This window comes from Pogona vitticeps, chromosome 1, assembly GCF_051106095.1.
Source record: "Pogona vitticeps strain Pit_001003342236 chromosome 1, PviZW2.1, whole genome shotgun sequence".
In the NCBI taxonomy this organism is placed as follows: domain Eukaryota; kingdom Metazoa; phylum Chordata; class Lepidosauria; order Squamata; family Agamidae; genus Pogona; species Pogona vitticeps.
In genome coordinates, this window is record NC_135783.1 from 75,172,225 (window position 1) to 75,188,710 (window position 16,486).

Here is a 16,486-nt window from a genome sequence, read left to right on the forward strand (position 1 = left end):
AATGATGGATCGACTCAAAAGGCAGCAAGCTCACTAGCCTGCCTGGCAGAGATAACAGCTAGAAGGAATGCAGTTGTCAGTGACAGGATTTATTTATTTTATTTATTATTCGATTTCTACCCCACCCCTCTAGACAGAGTCTATTTGGTCTAGAGGGGCAGTCTGTAGGATCTTATCTGATGCAGAGGCAAGCAGCTCAAAAGGTGGGCCATGAGCTTGTTGAGGACTATCCGGAGGGACCATTGAGGAGTGGGAGGTTTGTAAGGGGCGCAGATTTTTTAATCCGTGCAAAAAATGGATTAAGCTTGAGCACTGGATGTTGGAGAAACCCCCACACTTTGGAAGAAGGTGGCTGGTGGGCCACTATTGCAGCTACGTAAACCCTGAGAATGGAATGCGAAGGGCCCTGACAAAAGAGAAGGAGGAGGAACTGCAGCACCACATCCAGTGAGGTAGGTAGGACAGGAAAACTACATGCAGAGGCAAACACCGAAAATGCCATCCATTTGCAAGAATATGTGAGGGTTGTGGAATGGTGTCGTGCATGCCTGAGGACGTCAGCTACTGTGGGAGCAGCCTCCAGGCTATGAGGTGCAGAGATTGTAGGTCTGGGTGAAATGTCATGCCGTTGTGTAGGGATAGGAGATGCAGGAGTGGTGAAAGACGTACATGGTCCACTCAGTGTCCATGCAGGGTCGAGAACCATGGCTGGCATGGCCACAAAAGGGGCAATCAGAATGAATCAGCTAGCGTATCCTGATAATGATCTTCTGTACTAGTGGTATGGGCGGGAACATGTACAGAAGTCCCCCCGCCCATGAGACCATGAATGCGTCCCCCAAGGAGTGACGGCCGACTCCTGCTCTTGAACAGTAGTGGGCGCATTTTGCATTGGCCGAGGAGGCAAAGACGTCCAACTGGGGCATGGCCCATTTTCGGCAGAGAGACCAGAATACTTCCTTGTCCACAGCCCACTCGTGGCTGCATACCTGGAGTCTGCTAAACTGATCCGCTAGCACATTGTCCTCCGAGGCCGCGTGAACCGCCACTGGAAAGATGTGGCAAGAGTAACACCATTCCCACAGCTGTACTGTCAAGTACAGAAGGCAGAGGGAGTGTGTGCCACCCTGTTTGCTGAGGTAAAATACAGCTGTGGTGTTGTCTGATGCCACCTGAACTACCCTGCCGAGGAGATGACGTTCGAATGCTCGGAAGGCTTTTTGATAGCTATCAATGGTGGTTTGATATGTAAAGGCTGTTCCATTGGTGACCAGAGGCCGTTGCACCATCAGACTTCTTAAGTGAGCTCCCCAGCCAGAGGGGCTTGCATCTGTAGTCACCTGTACATCCAGAGCCAAAGGACCAAAAGACCTCCCTATCTGCAAGTTCGGGCGGAAGTTCCACCAGTCACAAGAGGTGTGCCGCCAGATCTTTGGTGACTACCAGGAGCTTGTACAGTGGGTCCAGCAATGGGTCACAAAGTGACAGGAACCAGGCCTGTAACGACTGTATCTCTAACCTGGCATGCCAGAGCACTGCCGTGGTCAATGCCATAAACATTGCACCTGCAGCACCGCAACCCTGGCATTCGGGAGGAAGAGAGCCACCATCTGCTTGATCTTCAAAATACGGTCTTCTGGAAGAAAAGCCCTGCCCACGGAGGCATCCAAGACTGCTCCAATGTAGGAGACCCTCTGAGTAAACTGTAAAGTCGACTTCTCAGAGTTCACCCGAAGCCCCAGAGCAGACAAGAGGGATAGTGTGAACGATATATCCTTGCCCAGCTCGACCCACGTTGGCGCCACCAGCAACCAGTCATCGAGATATGGGAATACAGGGACACCGTGCAAACGAAAATAAGCCGCCACCGGGGCTAAACACTTTGTGAATACCCATGGGGCTGTGGACAACCCAAAGGGGGGGGGCTTAAATTCGTAAATCACCCCATTGAGAGAAAAATCTCAAAATTGCTGATGGTCAGGCCAAACAGAGATATGAAAGTCAGCATCCTTCAAGTCTATGACTGCAAACCAGTCTCCTAGTCTCAACATGTGGATGGTATCATCCTGAACTTCTGGGGTGTAATATATGAATTTAAGGGGCAGAGATCCAAAATGGGGCAAAGTCCACCATCCTTTTTTGGTATGAGGAAGTAGATGACGAGACTGACCTGATGTAAAACCTGATGCCGCCCTGAGTAGACTTTGTCTAGAGGGGCGGGGTATATTTCTAAACAAAGTAAAGTAAAACCTGCACCCTGTGGTCTCTGACGGTCAGGATAAGGACGGTAAGAGAAAGACCGACGCCAAGGATTTCGTGGCCTGTTTTGCTGACTGGATTATGACCTGGCCGTTTTACGTAACTTCAGAAGATTATCCAAAATTTCGTTGGTCTTTCCATCCAAAAGACCAAACCCATCGAATGGCAGGTCCTATTATAAGAAAAGGAAGAAAACGCTACATGAAAGCTCCAAGATGTTGCTACAGTGGTGGCAGAAACAGAATGGAAGCATTCGGTGCTGGGGTGGAGTTATAGGCAGTGTGGGGGAGGTCCCGGCACCGTGTGCCTGAGCTCTAGAAAATTCCGAGATTGCTCTGCACAGGCACAAGTTAACCCATTAGAGTGCATTCACAGAGACCACAAAGAAGAGTGGCAGTGATAAACTTCTGAATATTTCACACCTTGCAAACCATAATGATGAGAGAAATCCAAGCAAAACAAAAGAGAGCAATAAAATGTTATCCACCAATGACAGCATTTCATCTACTAAGGATGTAGAATTGTGTTACATGGCAAATAAAAATCTCTTCTGATGGTGTAAACTTTAAAAACTGGAATGCTTCAATGATTTCAACATTATATATGAAAGACAAATAAGTATTCCAGATGCTATGTCAAATCAAGCCTGAGCTCTCTCTAGGAGCAAAATTTTACATCAGCCACATCACGAGAAAAAAAAAATTCACTGGAGAAGACAACAGTGTAAAGAAAATTTGAAGCCAATAGAGGAAGAAATATGAGACGGATTGACTCAATAAAGAAAGCCACAGTCTTCTTGAGTTTGCAAAACCTGAACAGAATTGTTAATCTTTAGGAAGTTACTAATTCGTAAGATTGCCGTAAGCCAGAAATGGCAGCACATAGCAACAAAACATTATAGAGAGTGAGCAGGAAAGCAAGGGAGCATTTTAAAAAACAGAAAGAGATGTGTTGTCAGATTCTAGCTTTTCTGTAGCTAAGGTTGACACAATGAAAAATAGATTTGATTTATTAAAGTAGTAAGAATTGGCATGATGCTTTTGAGTATCTTCATATACTACTCATATACTATTTCAGATATCCTTTGTAACAACTTATAAGGTATGTCAGTATTTTTATTGTCATAAAGCAAATTGGGGTACAAAGAGTGAGGTACTGATGGTGAGAGATTATGGCTCTGTGAAAGCACCTAACGAGTTTGTGGCAGATATGACATTTGAATCAGAGACCTTTGGGTTAATGCTTCTGTCTTAGCTCCTGAAACATATCAGTTTTCTTCTTTGCTCTTTTAGAGATACCAAATGATAACAGTTAAGTCAGTCAAATCCAAATGGAAGTTATGCCTCCTCCTGTCATAAATCTGATGGAATTCTGAAGTCCCCCCTTTCACAGCTGTGTTATGACAACGTATGGTGATAAGCACGGCAGGAAAAAGGCACCCTTCTATGCAGAAAAATACTTCTGTGCCCTTATAAAGAAAAATACTTCCCTTTAAATCCTTGCTCAGTATTAATAATTAAGTGTTAACTATATAGGAAGAAGAATTTATTGTACCTGGAAAAAAAAATCTTCTTGTCTGATTTGACAACTATGCCTCTTTGGCTATAACGGACCTGTAACTTCTCCATGAACTTACACAGGACATGATTTGTGTTCTTCCATTCACAGACTGACAACTGATTCTGAAATTTAATGACGCAGTGACACTTGGCAGAAGTTTTGACACTACATGGATGAAAAGGAGCCAAGTGCCATTACTCTGTGGTTTTGGCCTTTTGGTTTTGCTACGCTCTGATGTACAGCTTCATTAGCAGATTTCCAAATGAAATGCACTACAGAGCACATAGTAAAAAGATTCCTAGAGTAAGTGCTTTGCATATGGAAGAATAGTATAAGTGTCCAATTACAGATTCTGAGGGGAAGGAGATCTGTTTACTATTAAACTTTGCTTTTAGTAAGAAATGAACACCATTATAAAACATTCGACATTTTAACGGAATACAGACATATCAACACTTTTCTGAGGTCTATGCCTGGAAGTTTGATGGAAGGATGAAGAGACAGATGTTGAAAATATACGCATAGTACCTGGCAAACAAATAACAGTTCCCTTAAAATGCTTAATGCTTGATCTGGGATGCAAGCAAGCACTGCATGTAACAAAATTTCATTTGGAGGAAACAAAAGTGAATATCATTAAAGTTGAAACTTTTGTGTGCAGGAATACATATGTTCAGAAATATGTTATATTTCTATGATCAAACACTGGAAGAGAAAACACTATAGCTGTTGGTCAACAGTTTTAAATGGAGCAGCACAGTGAGTGAGAGAAGTCTGCAAATCAGTAGTTCTCATCTACCAAAGCATTTCTCTACTTGAACTAGATGGTTGAGATAATATTTCAATGAAACAGCATATGAGAAATGGAATTTTTTTTGCCACTGCAAAGGAAGGAACAAAAAAGGGAGAAACCAAAACAAAGAATGCATACATAAAAGGCATTTTTGTCTAGGCTCTCAGAATTCTACCCACTGTTGTATTGTGGTGGCTCCTGCTAAATATCTCATTGCAACAGCTATGTGTGTTGTCTCTCCTTAACCTCTTTTTAGTATCTTGGATATTAAGGCTGCAAGACACAGTTCAAAGATGGAGTGTACTGCACACAGATGCAGATGAAAGGTAGGATCCATTTAGAGAGAAGTTTTGCCTCCTGGGCCAGTGCCATTTCAACTTTATTAGACCTGGCCTCATTCTAGCTCCAATAAAGACATCTGTGGGGGTTATTTTATGTACATAATTCCTAATTTTACAGTACAAAGCCTGAAAACATGAAGTAGTCTTGCAGCTGTACCCTAGACAGAATAGTCAGTAAAAACAAACACCATCACAGGCATGCTTTTCAAAAACCCACCACTTTCTTTAAGCTTGCAATGAAAAATTAAGAATATGGTTTTTTGATTGGATTATATTTCACCCTTACAAATCATAATACCGAACACAAAATGCAGTCCTAAAAACTAAATAGCACCTACTATAAACTACCTATAGAATAATTATACTCTGCTCTTCCTACCCAATTACTGTTTACAACCCAACTGGAACAAAGAGCCTTGAATAAAACTACTGCTTATGTTTGGAGAAATGAATGCATCAGTACAGATGTCTCTGGCTTCTTTGAAGATGGAGATGTTTATCTGCCCACAGGACACAATGCCTAGTAAACAAACTATTGTGATAGCTGACACCTTTATGAGTGGAGCTGAGTGACTATGAGATAATTTATTTAAGGGAGGATGGCATTGTGAAGAAAATGGTCTTTAGTGTTCCTGTCAAGGTTTGCACGAAGCTAAAGGGAAACGTAAGGCTGAGAGGTTCTGACCTTGGTAGCTTCAGTGTGAGAAAGATAGAAGGCAAAGAGTTCCATTCAGCTATCTTGTCACCACATCTCCATAGCAATGACTCTTTCAGCAGGTCAAAACTTTCTCAGCAGTTCCAAACATGGCACTCCTCTGCTTTGTCTTGCTTCACAAGCAACAGAGATTCAGCTCTGGTGACTGCACTTGTGCTATAGCACAAGTGGGCAGAAGATGGATCAGGTACTATTGGTGGATCTCCAGGAGAACTTACAATTCAATCAGCAAGACTTTTAAAGTTGCGACTGCTTAAAAGTAGCAATTTTGTAAAAAAATCACCCTCTCCATACACCCCTTCTCTAATTAAGCTGGTGAAATGAAGAACATAGAAAAATTAGAATGTGGAAAAATTAGAGATATTCTTTTTTTTTCATTAAAGGACTGCATAACTTAGTTCTAGTACTGCAAAATTCCTGGGTGGGGAACATATTCAAGACCACCAGGTTGTTCCACCAGGTTATTCCAAGTGTGAGACAATGCAAAACCCCTATTTCCTAAGCTACTGTTGTACACCTGACTCTAGTTGACAGACTCTGGAGCTCCAGAAGATCCTGCCCACACCTACACTACAGTAAAAGCAGATCCACTCTTCCTTAAGTCAGTCCATTGTATTCTTACTCTGATTTTTAAAAATGGCTTCCACTGTTAGGGATGTTATTTATCTTACTTGTCAAATCTCCATACTATTTATGGAGCACTGGTTAAGCACTGAGAAATCCCATTCACTGGAGACAGGAACAGAGTGGGACTTTTCCCCCAGAGGAAGGATCATTCCCCTCTAAGTTGGTATATGAAAAGCTGGAAGCACAGCCAATTAAAAAAATATTAAAAATGACACACAATTAGCTTATATTAAATGAATAGCTCAAGAACCACAATACTGGCTGAAAACTGTTTGCGGACAAGAGCAGACCAACCTCTTCAGGCAGGCTTTTAACAATCATGACCAAATCCCTGAATGCCATTTTTAGTTAAGATAGTTTTTTTTAATGTTTTATATGTTTAAATCACCCAATGTATTTTAATTAGTTTTATAGTTTTATTGTTTTTTTCAAGTGTAACTATGTTTTAATTCCATTCTTTTTAATATTGTAAGCTGCCTTGAGTCCCCTTATTTGGAGAAAAGTGGCCTATCATTAAGACCAGTAAATGCCACTACAGTGGGCTTCTAAGAGTTTCCTCACACTAAAGAAAAACTAGACCTATAAGGGCAGATTGTGAAGTTTATGCTCAGACCTCAGGCTTCTAAAAAAAAAGTCTCAATCTTTTCTTGAGGTTCAGGAAGATAGTACGACTAAGAAGTCACATTCAGATCATGGTGCTGAAGCTGATGAGGAATGATAGCTTCATACTGCGTGAGCAGTAGCTCATGAATAGCCTTGTGCCCCAATATCTTCCAGTTCATGGATATCTTGGAGCCTGCACTTCAGGGCATCTCAATAGTAGGATCTTGGAGTAGCTGCTAGATAGCCCCTCTTTTGGCCTGACCCCTTGATGTCAAGCTCTCCCTGGATAAGCCTGTACTACTTCCAGGAGCAGTAGGCCAAAATGTAGCAACTGCCTCAGGTGACAAAGGGTGATGGTGCACAGAGGCAGAAATACCCTGTAAATTTAGGTTTTCCCTCCCCCTTGGAGCACAGAGGTGTGTGCACTACACAACCTCTCTTTTAATCCCTAAAATAACCTGCTATCATCACAAGCGGTGAAGGATGCTATTTTTATAGTAAGGTTCAATGACAAGTAAGTTTGCTTCTGCAGGTGGAATCAGAAGTGGCACATACTTTGTGGGGAGCAAAATCTTCAGCCACGTCTGAGACCAAAAGTAATTTCCATAATAAAGTTATGGCCCTCCACAAATACCGAAGAGACAGAAGGCAAGTTCTTTCTGGTTTGTATGAACCCATTCTGGTGTGTCCTAACTGATCCTCCTGATGGAACCAGCAGCGCAGGGCTCGCTTCAACAGCCATACTTAAAAATGCAACAAGACTAAAAAAAAAACTTTCTGAAATAATCCCCTGATCAGCTTATCCCCAGGACAGGTCATTCAAGAGAAGTTTTTTCCAAAGTTGCATAAAGTTCAGAGGTAAAAACAAGTTTGAAAAAACACAACCACTTAAGAGCTTCTCGTTATTTTATTTTGAATAAGCCAGAAAAGGTGGTGGTAGCCATTGTTTACAGCCAACTCGGGAAAAGCTTGCACTAAACCCTCCAGTTTCTTCAAGGGAAGGAAACACAAAATGAGAAAAGGAAGCCCCCTTTGACTGGGAGGAAGCTGTCATTCTGTCATTGTTGGAGTGAAAGAGATTTCCCAATGCTTTCAGGATGTCCTTCCAATCTTGACAGAAATTTAAACTTTCATTTAAAAAAAAAACCCTCTTAATTTTGTACAGTTTCTGAAACCATCTTCTTTGAATATTCTTTACAGTGGGCAATTGTGAGTAGAAAACACAATCTCCCTGTAAGTACTAGTGCATGATAATCCCACACAAGCATATGTCCATCTGTATACACACAAGAAAGTAATTATATGTACACACTGAACTGCACTGTGAGGCCAGTACTACTCCATGTTTAGTGAACAAGGAAAGCTAGATTCCGACAGGCACTTGTAGAAACAGATTTAGGGGTGAAAAAATGCAGGCAGAAAGAGCAGCTTGGCGTGTGGTTCAAAGCACATCACCATGTACAAAAGTGTTTTGGTCGTGGCAAATAGCATCAACTCGCTTCAACAAGTTCCACATTCTTCTGAAAAGAAGTTTTCAGTTCTCCAAGTACAATTACCAGGAAGAAATATTCCTTCAGCTGTTCAGAGACACACTGGCCTGACTCGTCACATGTAACAAGCAATGTTTGGCTGGCTTCTCACTTCCATTGTGAGTGTTATTGTGGGAGTTTCCTGCCCTACTTCTCTCAGGGAAATTATTTGCAGGCAGCGTGAATAAAGCAGCTGCCAATGAAATCTAACCTCAAACATCAGAATGTTTGTTTTACACACAAACACACACACACACACACACACACACACACACACACACACAGAGAGAGAGAGAGAGAGAGAGAGAGAGAGAGAGAGCGCTTTGGAACAAAGTTTACTAATTGTGAGGAGCACAATGGCTCTTCTTATCCTGTCCCTTTAAAAAATCTGACTTACAGTAGTTAAAGAAACAGGGAGGAAGTCTTTCTTCACATGAATTAAAATCCAACTTTCAAATGCTAGTTCCCATTCTTCTTTGCTTTATTTTGCACCTTTTTACAAATTTGTAGCACTTCCATCTCATTATAGATGAGCTCATGGTGAAATGCCACAGTTAATTTGGTTTATTTGAGAATATTCTGAAATCAAATAAGACAGTTTTGAAACAACTCAAATGACAATATGACCCACAGTGCTGATTCAGCATCTTTCCAGATTAGGAATTCAGTCTGGACATTAATGATAACATGAGCAACTGTCTTAAATCAGACTTCTGTAAAGTCTGTTCATTAATTCAGCTGAGTTATGATTTCTCTAAGCAGAGAAGAATTAATAAAGATACTTTGTATAAACAGTAGTTTAAGCATTTCATGGATCTTCCACCCAGAATTATTTATTAGGACATCAGAACCCAGCTCTCTGGCTTCTCCATCTTCAGACAAGCCAGAATCATAAGCTATAAACTAGTAGTGAGTGCACATACTGTATATGTATAACTTCTCAGAGCCTTTTGAATCCAAACTTATATTGTGATATAGCTATCAGTTTAATATGTATCTGCATCCAAGACAGTAAACTAAATGAATACTAAATTACTTATTTTCCCACAAGGAGAAGTACATATAGTCTTTTTGCAGCTACTCAGAATAATTCAAATTAACAAATGTGTCGACTCTGCTATACCATCTGTACTGACTCCTTCAGTAACAACCTTGGAGGGAATACAAGAACCAAATTACTCACAGAGTCAATCATAACAACATTAAACTCCTCCCCCTGGCCGGAGATCAGATCGCGGGGCATGTACTCAGACTGAATAGTTCATCATAAGATGCACACAAGAGCAGTGCTCAGCATGATGTCAAATTTTATGCTTGCAAAACATTTGCAGCAGAGAATAAAACCCAAAGCTGCTTAAGTCAGAGGGGCACAGACTGATTATCCTCCGTGCAGTCTTTAGCCTGAATTGCCCCTATTCTCTGGTGTGAGCTGACACCCTAACAACCTCGTAATACATTTGGCAAGAACTTTAAAAGGAAAATACTGCTGTGCCTTGGAAGCCAGGGACAATGTATACCTCATGGCCAACTTACATTTAATTCACGGAACTTTCTTGGATTCATTCTTTGTGTGCCACAGAAAACAGCTGAAACCATGAAATAATGAAGACATATCGTGTACAAACTGACATTCAGATGGTGCAATTAAGGAGACAGAAAAAACAACAACAACAAAAGAATTCATGAAGTTGCCATTTAAGTGTTTGTGTGTTTAAGGGTTTTTTGTGTCTAGTTGTGGAGGACAGTTTAAGAAGAATATTGATCAGCTGAAACATAATGAGCAACCAAGATTATAAAGGGGTTAAAGACCAAACTCTTTGAGGAATAGTTGGGTTTATTTAGCCTAGAGAAATGAAGACTGAGAGGTGACATGACAGCCATCTTCAAATATCTGAAGACCTGTTCTCTGGGAGATGGAGAAAATGTGTTTACTTTAGTCCCAAAAGGTACCAGAGGATTATAAAGAAGAATGTCTTGACAGATAGAACTGATTTTCCACAGACTGGAGTGGGCTTTCCTTTGTTGGAGGCTTGTAAGTATAGAGGTTGCTTAAGCTGTTGATTTATGCATTGACGGGGGGTTGGACTAGATAACCTTTGTTTGCCTTAGGAAAATCAAAACAAAGCAATAGATTTGCCTTGCCCTGTGAGGCACCTTAATATATGTAAACTTCACAACTTTAGAAGTTAGTAGAGGTAACTTGCTTTAAAGAGACAACACTTTGAAACAAACCATAAAGCAGAACATATTCCCAAAAGTGAGTGTAGAAATCCCCTGCCCTGATTAAAAACAGGATAAAAGACAGGATGCAGAGGTGGCTTGACTTAATTTGACCTGGATTTCCTGCCAAACACACAACGATCACCAGACCTTTCCCTTTTTTTGCCTGAGTAAACAATTCCAGGACAGCTGCTATAAAGTTCAGCATATCATAACAGGATTCTGAATATTACACTTATGCCTGTAGTTGCAAGCAAAATTCAATTATCCTCACACCAGCAAAATTTGGAAGAGTTTTCTAGTTCCCCACCCCAGACCACTCTCCAATGGGCAGAAAATATATACAGCAAAGAGAAGTCTTAGATTTGTTAGAAGCCCTGCTACTACAGCTGTAGGTCCTTGTAATTTAAGCTGCACACTTTTCTCCATTTATGGAGGCTCAAGTTCCAAGCAATTCAGACTTGAATGCTTGTTTAGTAACACTTCACAGTAGGCTGTTAAAATTTCCCTTACTCTAATGCCAAATCTTATGGTATTTTTGCGGTATTTGAGCAATAGAAGTTAAACCGAGACCTTCAACTCTTTTCTCACAGGCTTTGAACAGATGGCAGCAGCTCTGAACTGGGCAACATCTGACTTTTTTTTTTCTTGTAAGCTGAAATATAGACGTCTTACCTCCAGCCACAGAATATGGGAACCTTTCTCTTTTCAGTGATAAGACATAAGAAAGCCCAAAGTTATCTTTCTGTCTTTTTAGCTATACAAATAGGCATGAATGCACACACCCCTGCTTCAAATAATCGACATTCCAGCTCCTCTTTCAGAAATGTAGGTCAGCTTGACGCTCCAAAGTCTGTGAAATGAATTTGGCAGTACACACCTGGGCAGAGCCTGGAAAAGTTCCTTTTCTTAAAGATTCCAGAATCTGCCATCCGGCACATTTCCAAGCTCTTCAGCTTAGATTCCATGTATCATTTAGTGCCCGTTTCCCAGTAAAGCAAGCTGCTGTAATGCTACTGTACACACCAAACTCTTGGCTTTAAAGAGCTACTGAAAACTGCAGTGATGGTCCAAAATTAGCTATGCTTTAAGGAAACTCCCTTTAAACATTTAAAGGGAGCTACAGACAGCATACGGAGGAGCGGGACTAAGTGGTAGCTATCACGGCAATTTTTAGAGTTTATATTTTAATTGCATTTTAATTGTTTAGACTTTTTATTGTATTTTAAATGTTGTAAGCTGCCCAGAGACCTTTGGGTAGTGTGGGCGGCATACAATTTGAATAAGTAAGTAAGTAAGTAAGTAAGTAAGTAAGTAAGTAAGTAAGTAAGTAAGTAAGTAAGTAAGTAAGTAAGTAAGTAAGTAAGTAAGTAAGTAAGTAAGTAAGTAAGTAAGTAAGTAAGGATACAGTTTAAGAATTAAGCACTCCACATTCACAGCAAAATGATGCTCATCCAACTGGATGGGCTCACTGCAAAATTATGCATGCAAACACCACTAAGATTTAGAAGCCAGAGCAGCCAATGAAAGCAATTCCATGTGTTTAATGAGATACTACTCCGAACTACACAGAAAGAAAAAGTGGGATAGTAGTATGGAATGTTCCCACTGACATCATGTTAATCCTCTTCTTGGCCACTCAATTGAGCGTACAAGTGTATTTCCTAAAGTTTACAAAGAAAAACCAGGCATTGATTGGTGTATCTATTTTTGACACATAAGTCAGGAGATTCAGATCCTAGGCCTCACCTGCAAAACTCTGAAGCATGAAAAAGGGACTTAATTGCTATTCCTCCCAAGCAGTTCCTCCCTTGGAATAGTTACAATTTTGGACTTTCTCTCCCAGAATCCCCCATTCTTACTGGAGGATTTAGGGAAGAGGCATTACAAATATCCTGAGAGACACTGGATACACAAAAACGCTTGGAAGAAAAAGCTGTACAGAAAGCAACAGGAAAAGGGAAGAATCACAGTGCTTTATTTAGATGCTGTTCCTGCTGTTAAAATAGGACATACATTTCTATGTGATTAGTGCTACTTCTTCCCGTCTGGCTCCCTGCAGCACTATGTAGACGGATCAGTTAAAACTTTACTACAGCCTTTAATTAGCACTTTAATTTCTCTTGGAGAAGTATGGAACATGAGCACTTCACCGTCATCAAAATACCACCTAGTACTTGCCAGAGGTTATGAATGGAACTCACTTCTGAGTCTACACCTGACGTCTAACTAGTACAAACCACGGATTTTAACAATGCCACCCTTGAAATGACAGCTAAATGCTGACTTAACACACAATGAGCCATTCCGGTGCTTGTCATGTTTCTCAGCTGTTTCTTGATGATATATTCTATGCCAGTAGAAACCAGCAGACTTTCACCTTTCAGTGTGCTGACTGGTGGTTTATTGGGGTGACAAGAACCTGCATATGAGTAGGTGCATTGCCTGGTTTAAATTTTACACCATTATCATTGTGATTATTCTTCACATTAGATTCAGATTCAGACACAATGAAAAGAAAAAAGTGAACCCAAGTAATTGAATGAATAATTGCTCTATCATTTGCCACAAAAGGGGGGGGGGGGGGTTGAGAAATCTCATACTAATTCATTGACATTTTTAAGACACAATGATGCACTGGGATCATAAAACTTGAAATGATTAATTGATTCAACACAATAACAATAGATTCATATTATTTTACATGAATACAAGACACCACATCCCCCCAAATCCTCCTCTGTTCTCTGGCATAGCCTATGATCTTAAATTCAAGAGCATGTGGAAAGTTTCTAAAATGTAAGGATATGATTGTGGAGACACAGAAAATAGGGAAAAAAGCTTTTGTTACTAAAAAAGTTAAGAGCATTGTTATTTCAGTTTCTCCCCTTTTTCACCCAGCTTCAGTTGCTACATCCTTCAGCACACAGATTTTACAAGCATTTTACGGCATGTAACTGGCTGGATTGATGAGGCAATGCTGCTCTTCTCAGGGGACGAGGCTAGCACCAATCAATCAAACTGTCACATTTGATAACTGCAGACTTAAATCATGTCTCTTTTGGCCACTCAACTTTTCAGCCTGGCATCAAACGCTCCTAACCCTCTGGTAGATTTAAAATAACTTGCCTTCTTCAAATGATAGTCTCCTGTGCAGCTGCCACAAGGGCACTTCTCTTAAGGTTACAAAGGAAAGCCATGCATCCGTTTGCATATCTTTTCACAACTACTGCTGATACGTAAGGCACGAGACTCAGAGGTTGGGATTCATTGGCAAGACTGCAGCATGCTTTTCAGAATATTAACGTTCAAAAGGCAGCTGGACCAGATGGAATCATGGGACGAGTTGTTAGGGGCTGTGCTGCAGAATTAGCTGGAGTTTTTATGGATATTTTCAATCTATCCTTGTTGCAGTGTTCTGTCCCCACTTGCCTGAAGACATCTATTATAGTGCCAGTCCCCAAGCAGTCAGCTGTGGTATCTCTCAATGATTATAGACCAGTAGCTTTAACATCTGCTATTATGAAATGTTTTGAGAGATTGGTGCTGGATTACATTAAGGCTAGTCTTCCATCTTCTTTGGACCCATGGCAATTTGCATACAGGAGAAATAGATCTGATGATGCTATGTCCATTGTACTCCATACTGTATTGAGCCACTTAGAACAACAGGGAACTTATGTGAGGCTGTTGTTTGTGGATTATAGCTCTGCTTTTAATATCATTCTGCCAAATAGGTTGTTTTTTAAAATGATCAACCTGGATTACCTCAGAAGATCTACGTGTGGATAAAGGACTTTCTGACAGATAGGCCACAGTCAGTTAGGATGGGATCTCACCATTCTTCTACCCTGGTACTAAGTACAGGAGCTCCCCAGGGCTGTGTGCTAAGTCCCTTCCTCTATTCCCTGTACACACATGATTGCACCCCATTGTATAACACCAATGCAATTATTAAATTTGCGGATGATACGACAGTGGTGGGGCTCATAAATAAGAACAATGAGTCTGCTTATAGAAAAGAAGTACAAGGGTTGATACTTTGGTCTAAAGAAAATCATCTCACACTTAACATTAAAAAAACTAAAAAACTCATAATTGATTTTAGGAGGAAGAGAAATGTACATTTACCACTGTACATAAATGGTGAGGAAGTGGAGAGAGTTGGTAGTTTTAAATTTCTGGGCACTTACATCTCAGAGGACCTCTCATGGACTATAAATGCCAACATGCTAATGAAGAAGGCACAGAAGAGGCTGTATTTCCTGACAATGCTCGGCAAGTTAAATTTATCTCAGCATTTACTTCTGTCATATTATCATAGCACCATTGAGAGTGTCCTAACCTATGGCATTCTGGCATGGTTTGGGAGTAGCTCTGTAGCAGACGAAAAAGCTCTACAGAGAACCATTAAAATTGCCCAGAATATCATCGGGCTCCAGCTACCAACCCTGGATGACATCTTCACATCCTGCTGTCTGAGGAAGTCACACAGCATCCTGAGAGACTCTTCCCATCCTGCTTATAACTTTTTTGAACCGTTGCCGTCTGGCAGAAGATATAGAACAATTAAGACACGGACCACACGTTTTCTGAATAGTTTTTATCCCAGAGCTATAGTTGCACTTAATAATGAGCTTAAAGACCACCAGTAGTGAATAGTTAGTTGGACTGTGTTACTTGGCCTGCGATGTAGATGTTTGTATTTTTAGTGGGGGAGTTTTAGTGGGTAGGGAGTGTTGGGGGAATTTTTTTTAGTGGGTGGGGAGTGTTGGGGTATTTTATGTGTGTGCATGTGTCTGGTCTCTGGATGTCTCTGAATTTCATTGTATGGGTATACAGTACTGTGTATATACTCACAATGACAATAAACAAACAAACAAACAAACAAACAAACAAAATACAACCTTAACTGCTCTTCCTTTAAATCTATTCCTTCCAAAAACGTTACTGTTTTGGACTCGCTTTCCCAGACTGCCCCATGCCAGGTTTAGGATTATCTCTGGGAAGAGCTAATATCCTAAAATAATATTTTTTCCAAATATTCCCTCTAACACCACTCCACTGCCTTCAGAAGAAAAATTTCATTTTTGGGTAGTGTCACACCAAAATGTTTTCATTATTTGAGATTTTTAATAATACAAAATTATAGGGGAAAAGATAGAAACTAGGAAAAGTGCAGAGAGAAAAAAAAACATACTGGTAGACAGAGAAAATAAATTGTGTTTACTTAATTTCGCTTTCCTGGATTATTCTCGGGGGAGTGCAGAAAAATAAAGAAAACATTGGATACAAATCACTAGTTCATGTAAAATCTAATGAGCAGGTGAAGAGACAAACTTACTTTCTTTCTGTTTCTGGTGTTGATACTACACTGCTGAAGCCAAGGGATTCCTGTAAGAGAAGATTCATTGCTTTGAGCTGAAGCTGAACAACGGCAGGCTTTATTATCAGACTGATGCAGAATACCAAGTCAAAGGCAAAAACAGAAATGGATCATTGCATTCATTGTGCTTACTTCAATCTGGGATCGCAGCTGTAGGGATGTGGAGCTGGCATCGGGTTTCTCCTAAAACAGAACAGATGTCAGGTTAGTGTAACATACCAGTGTGACAGTAACAACAAGTGAAGTAAAAGCAAACCGCAAAAGAGCGAAAGAAAGAAATAGAGATTCAGCAGCTAACAAATCTAGACAGCATCTTAAAAAGCAGAGACATCACCTTGCCAACAAAAGTCCGAATAGTCAAAGCTATGGTTTTTCCTGTAGTGATGCACGGAAGTGAGAGTTGGACCGTAAAGAAAGCTGACCACCGAAGAATTGATGCTTTTGAATTGTGGT

The 16,486-nt window shown here is 40.6% G+C and overlaps 1 protein-coding gene across 4 annotated transcripts in view; it reads right to left on the bottom strand.

Moving 5' to 3' along the window:
- LOC110087497 (SAM and SH3 domain-containing protein 1) overlaps positions 1-16,486 on the bottom strand; it is a 725,270-nt gene that overhangs the window by 80,280 nt on the left and 628,504 nt on the right. For all 4 annotated transcript variants that reach the window (XM_020809531.3, XM_020809283.3, XM_020809447.3 and 1 more), the window contains exons 3-4: positions 16,166-16,216; positions 15,992-16,041 (exon numbers count right to left, since the gene is read on the bottom strand). In XM_020809531.3, the coding sequence (XP_020665190.3) occupies positions 15,992-16,041; positions 16,166-16,216 (101 nt within the window). The remainder of the gene's footprint in view (positions 1-15,991; positions 16,042-16,165; positions 16,217-16,486) is intronic.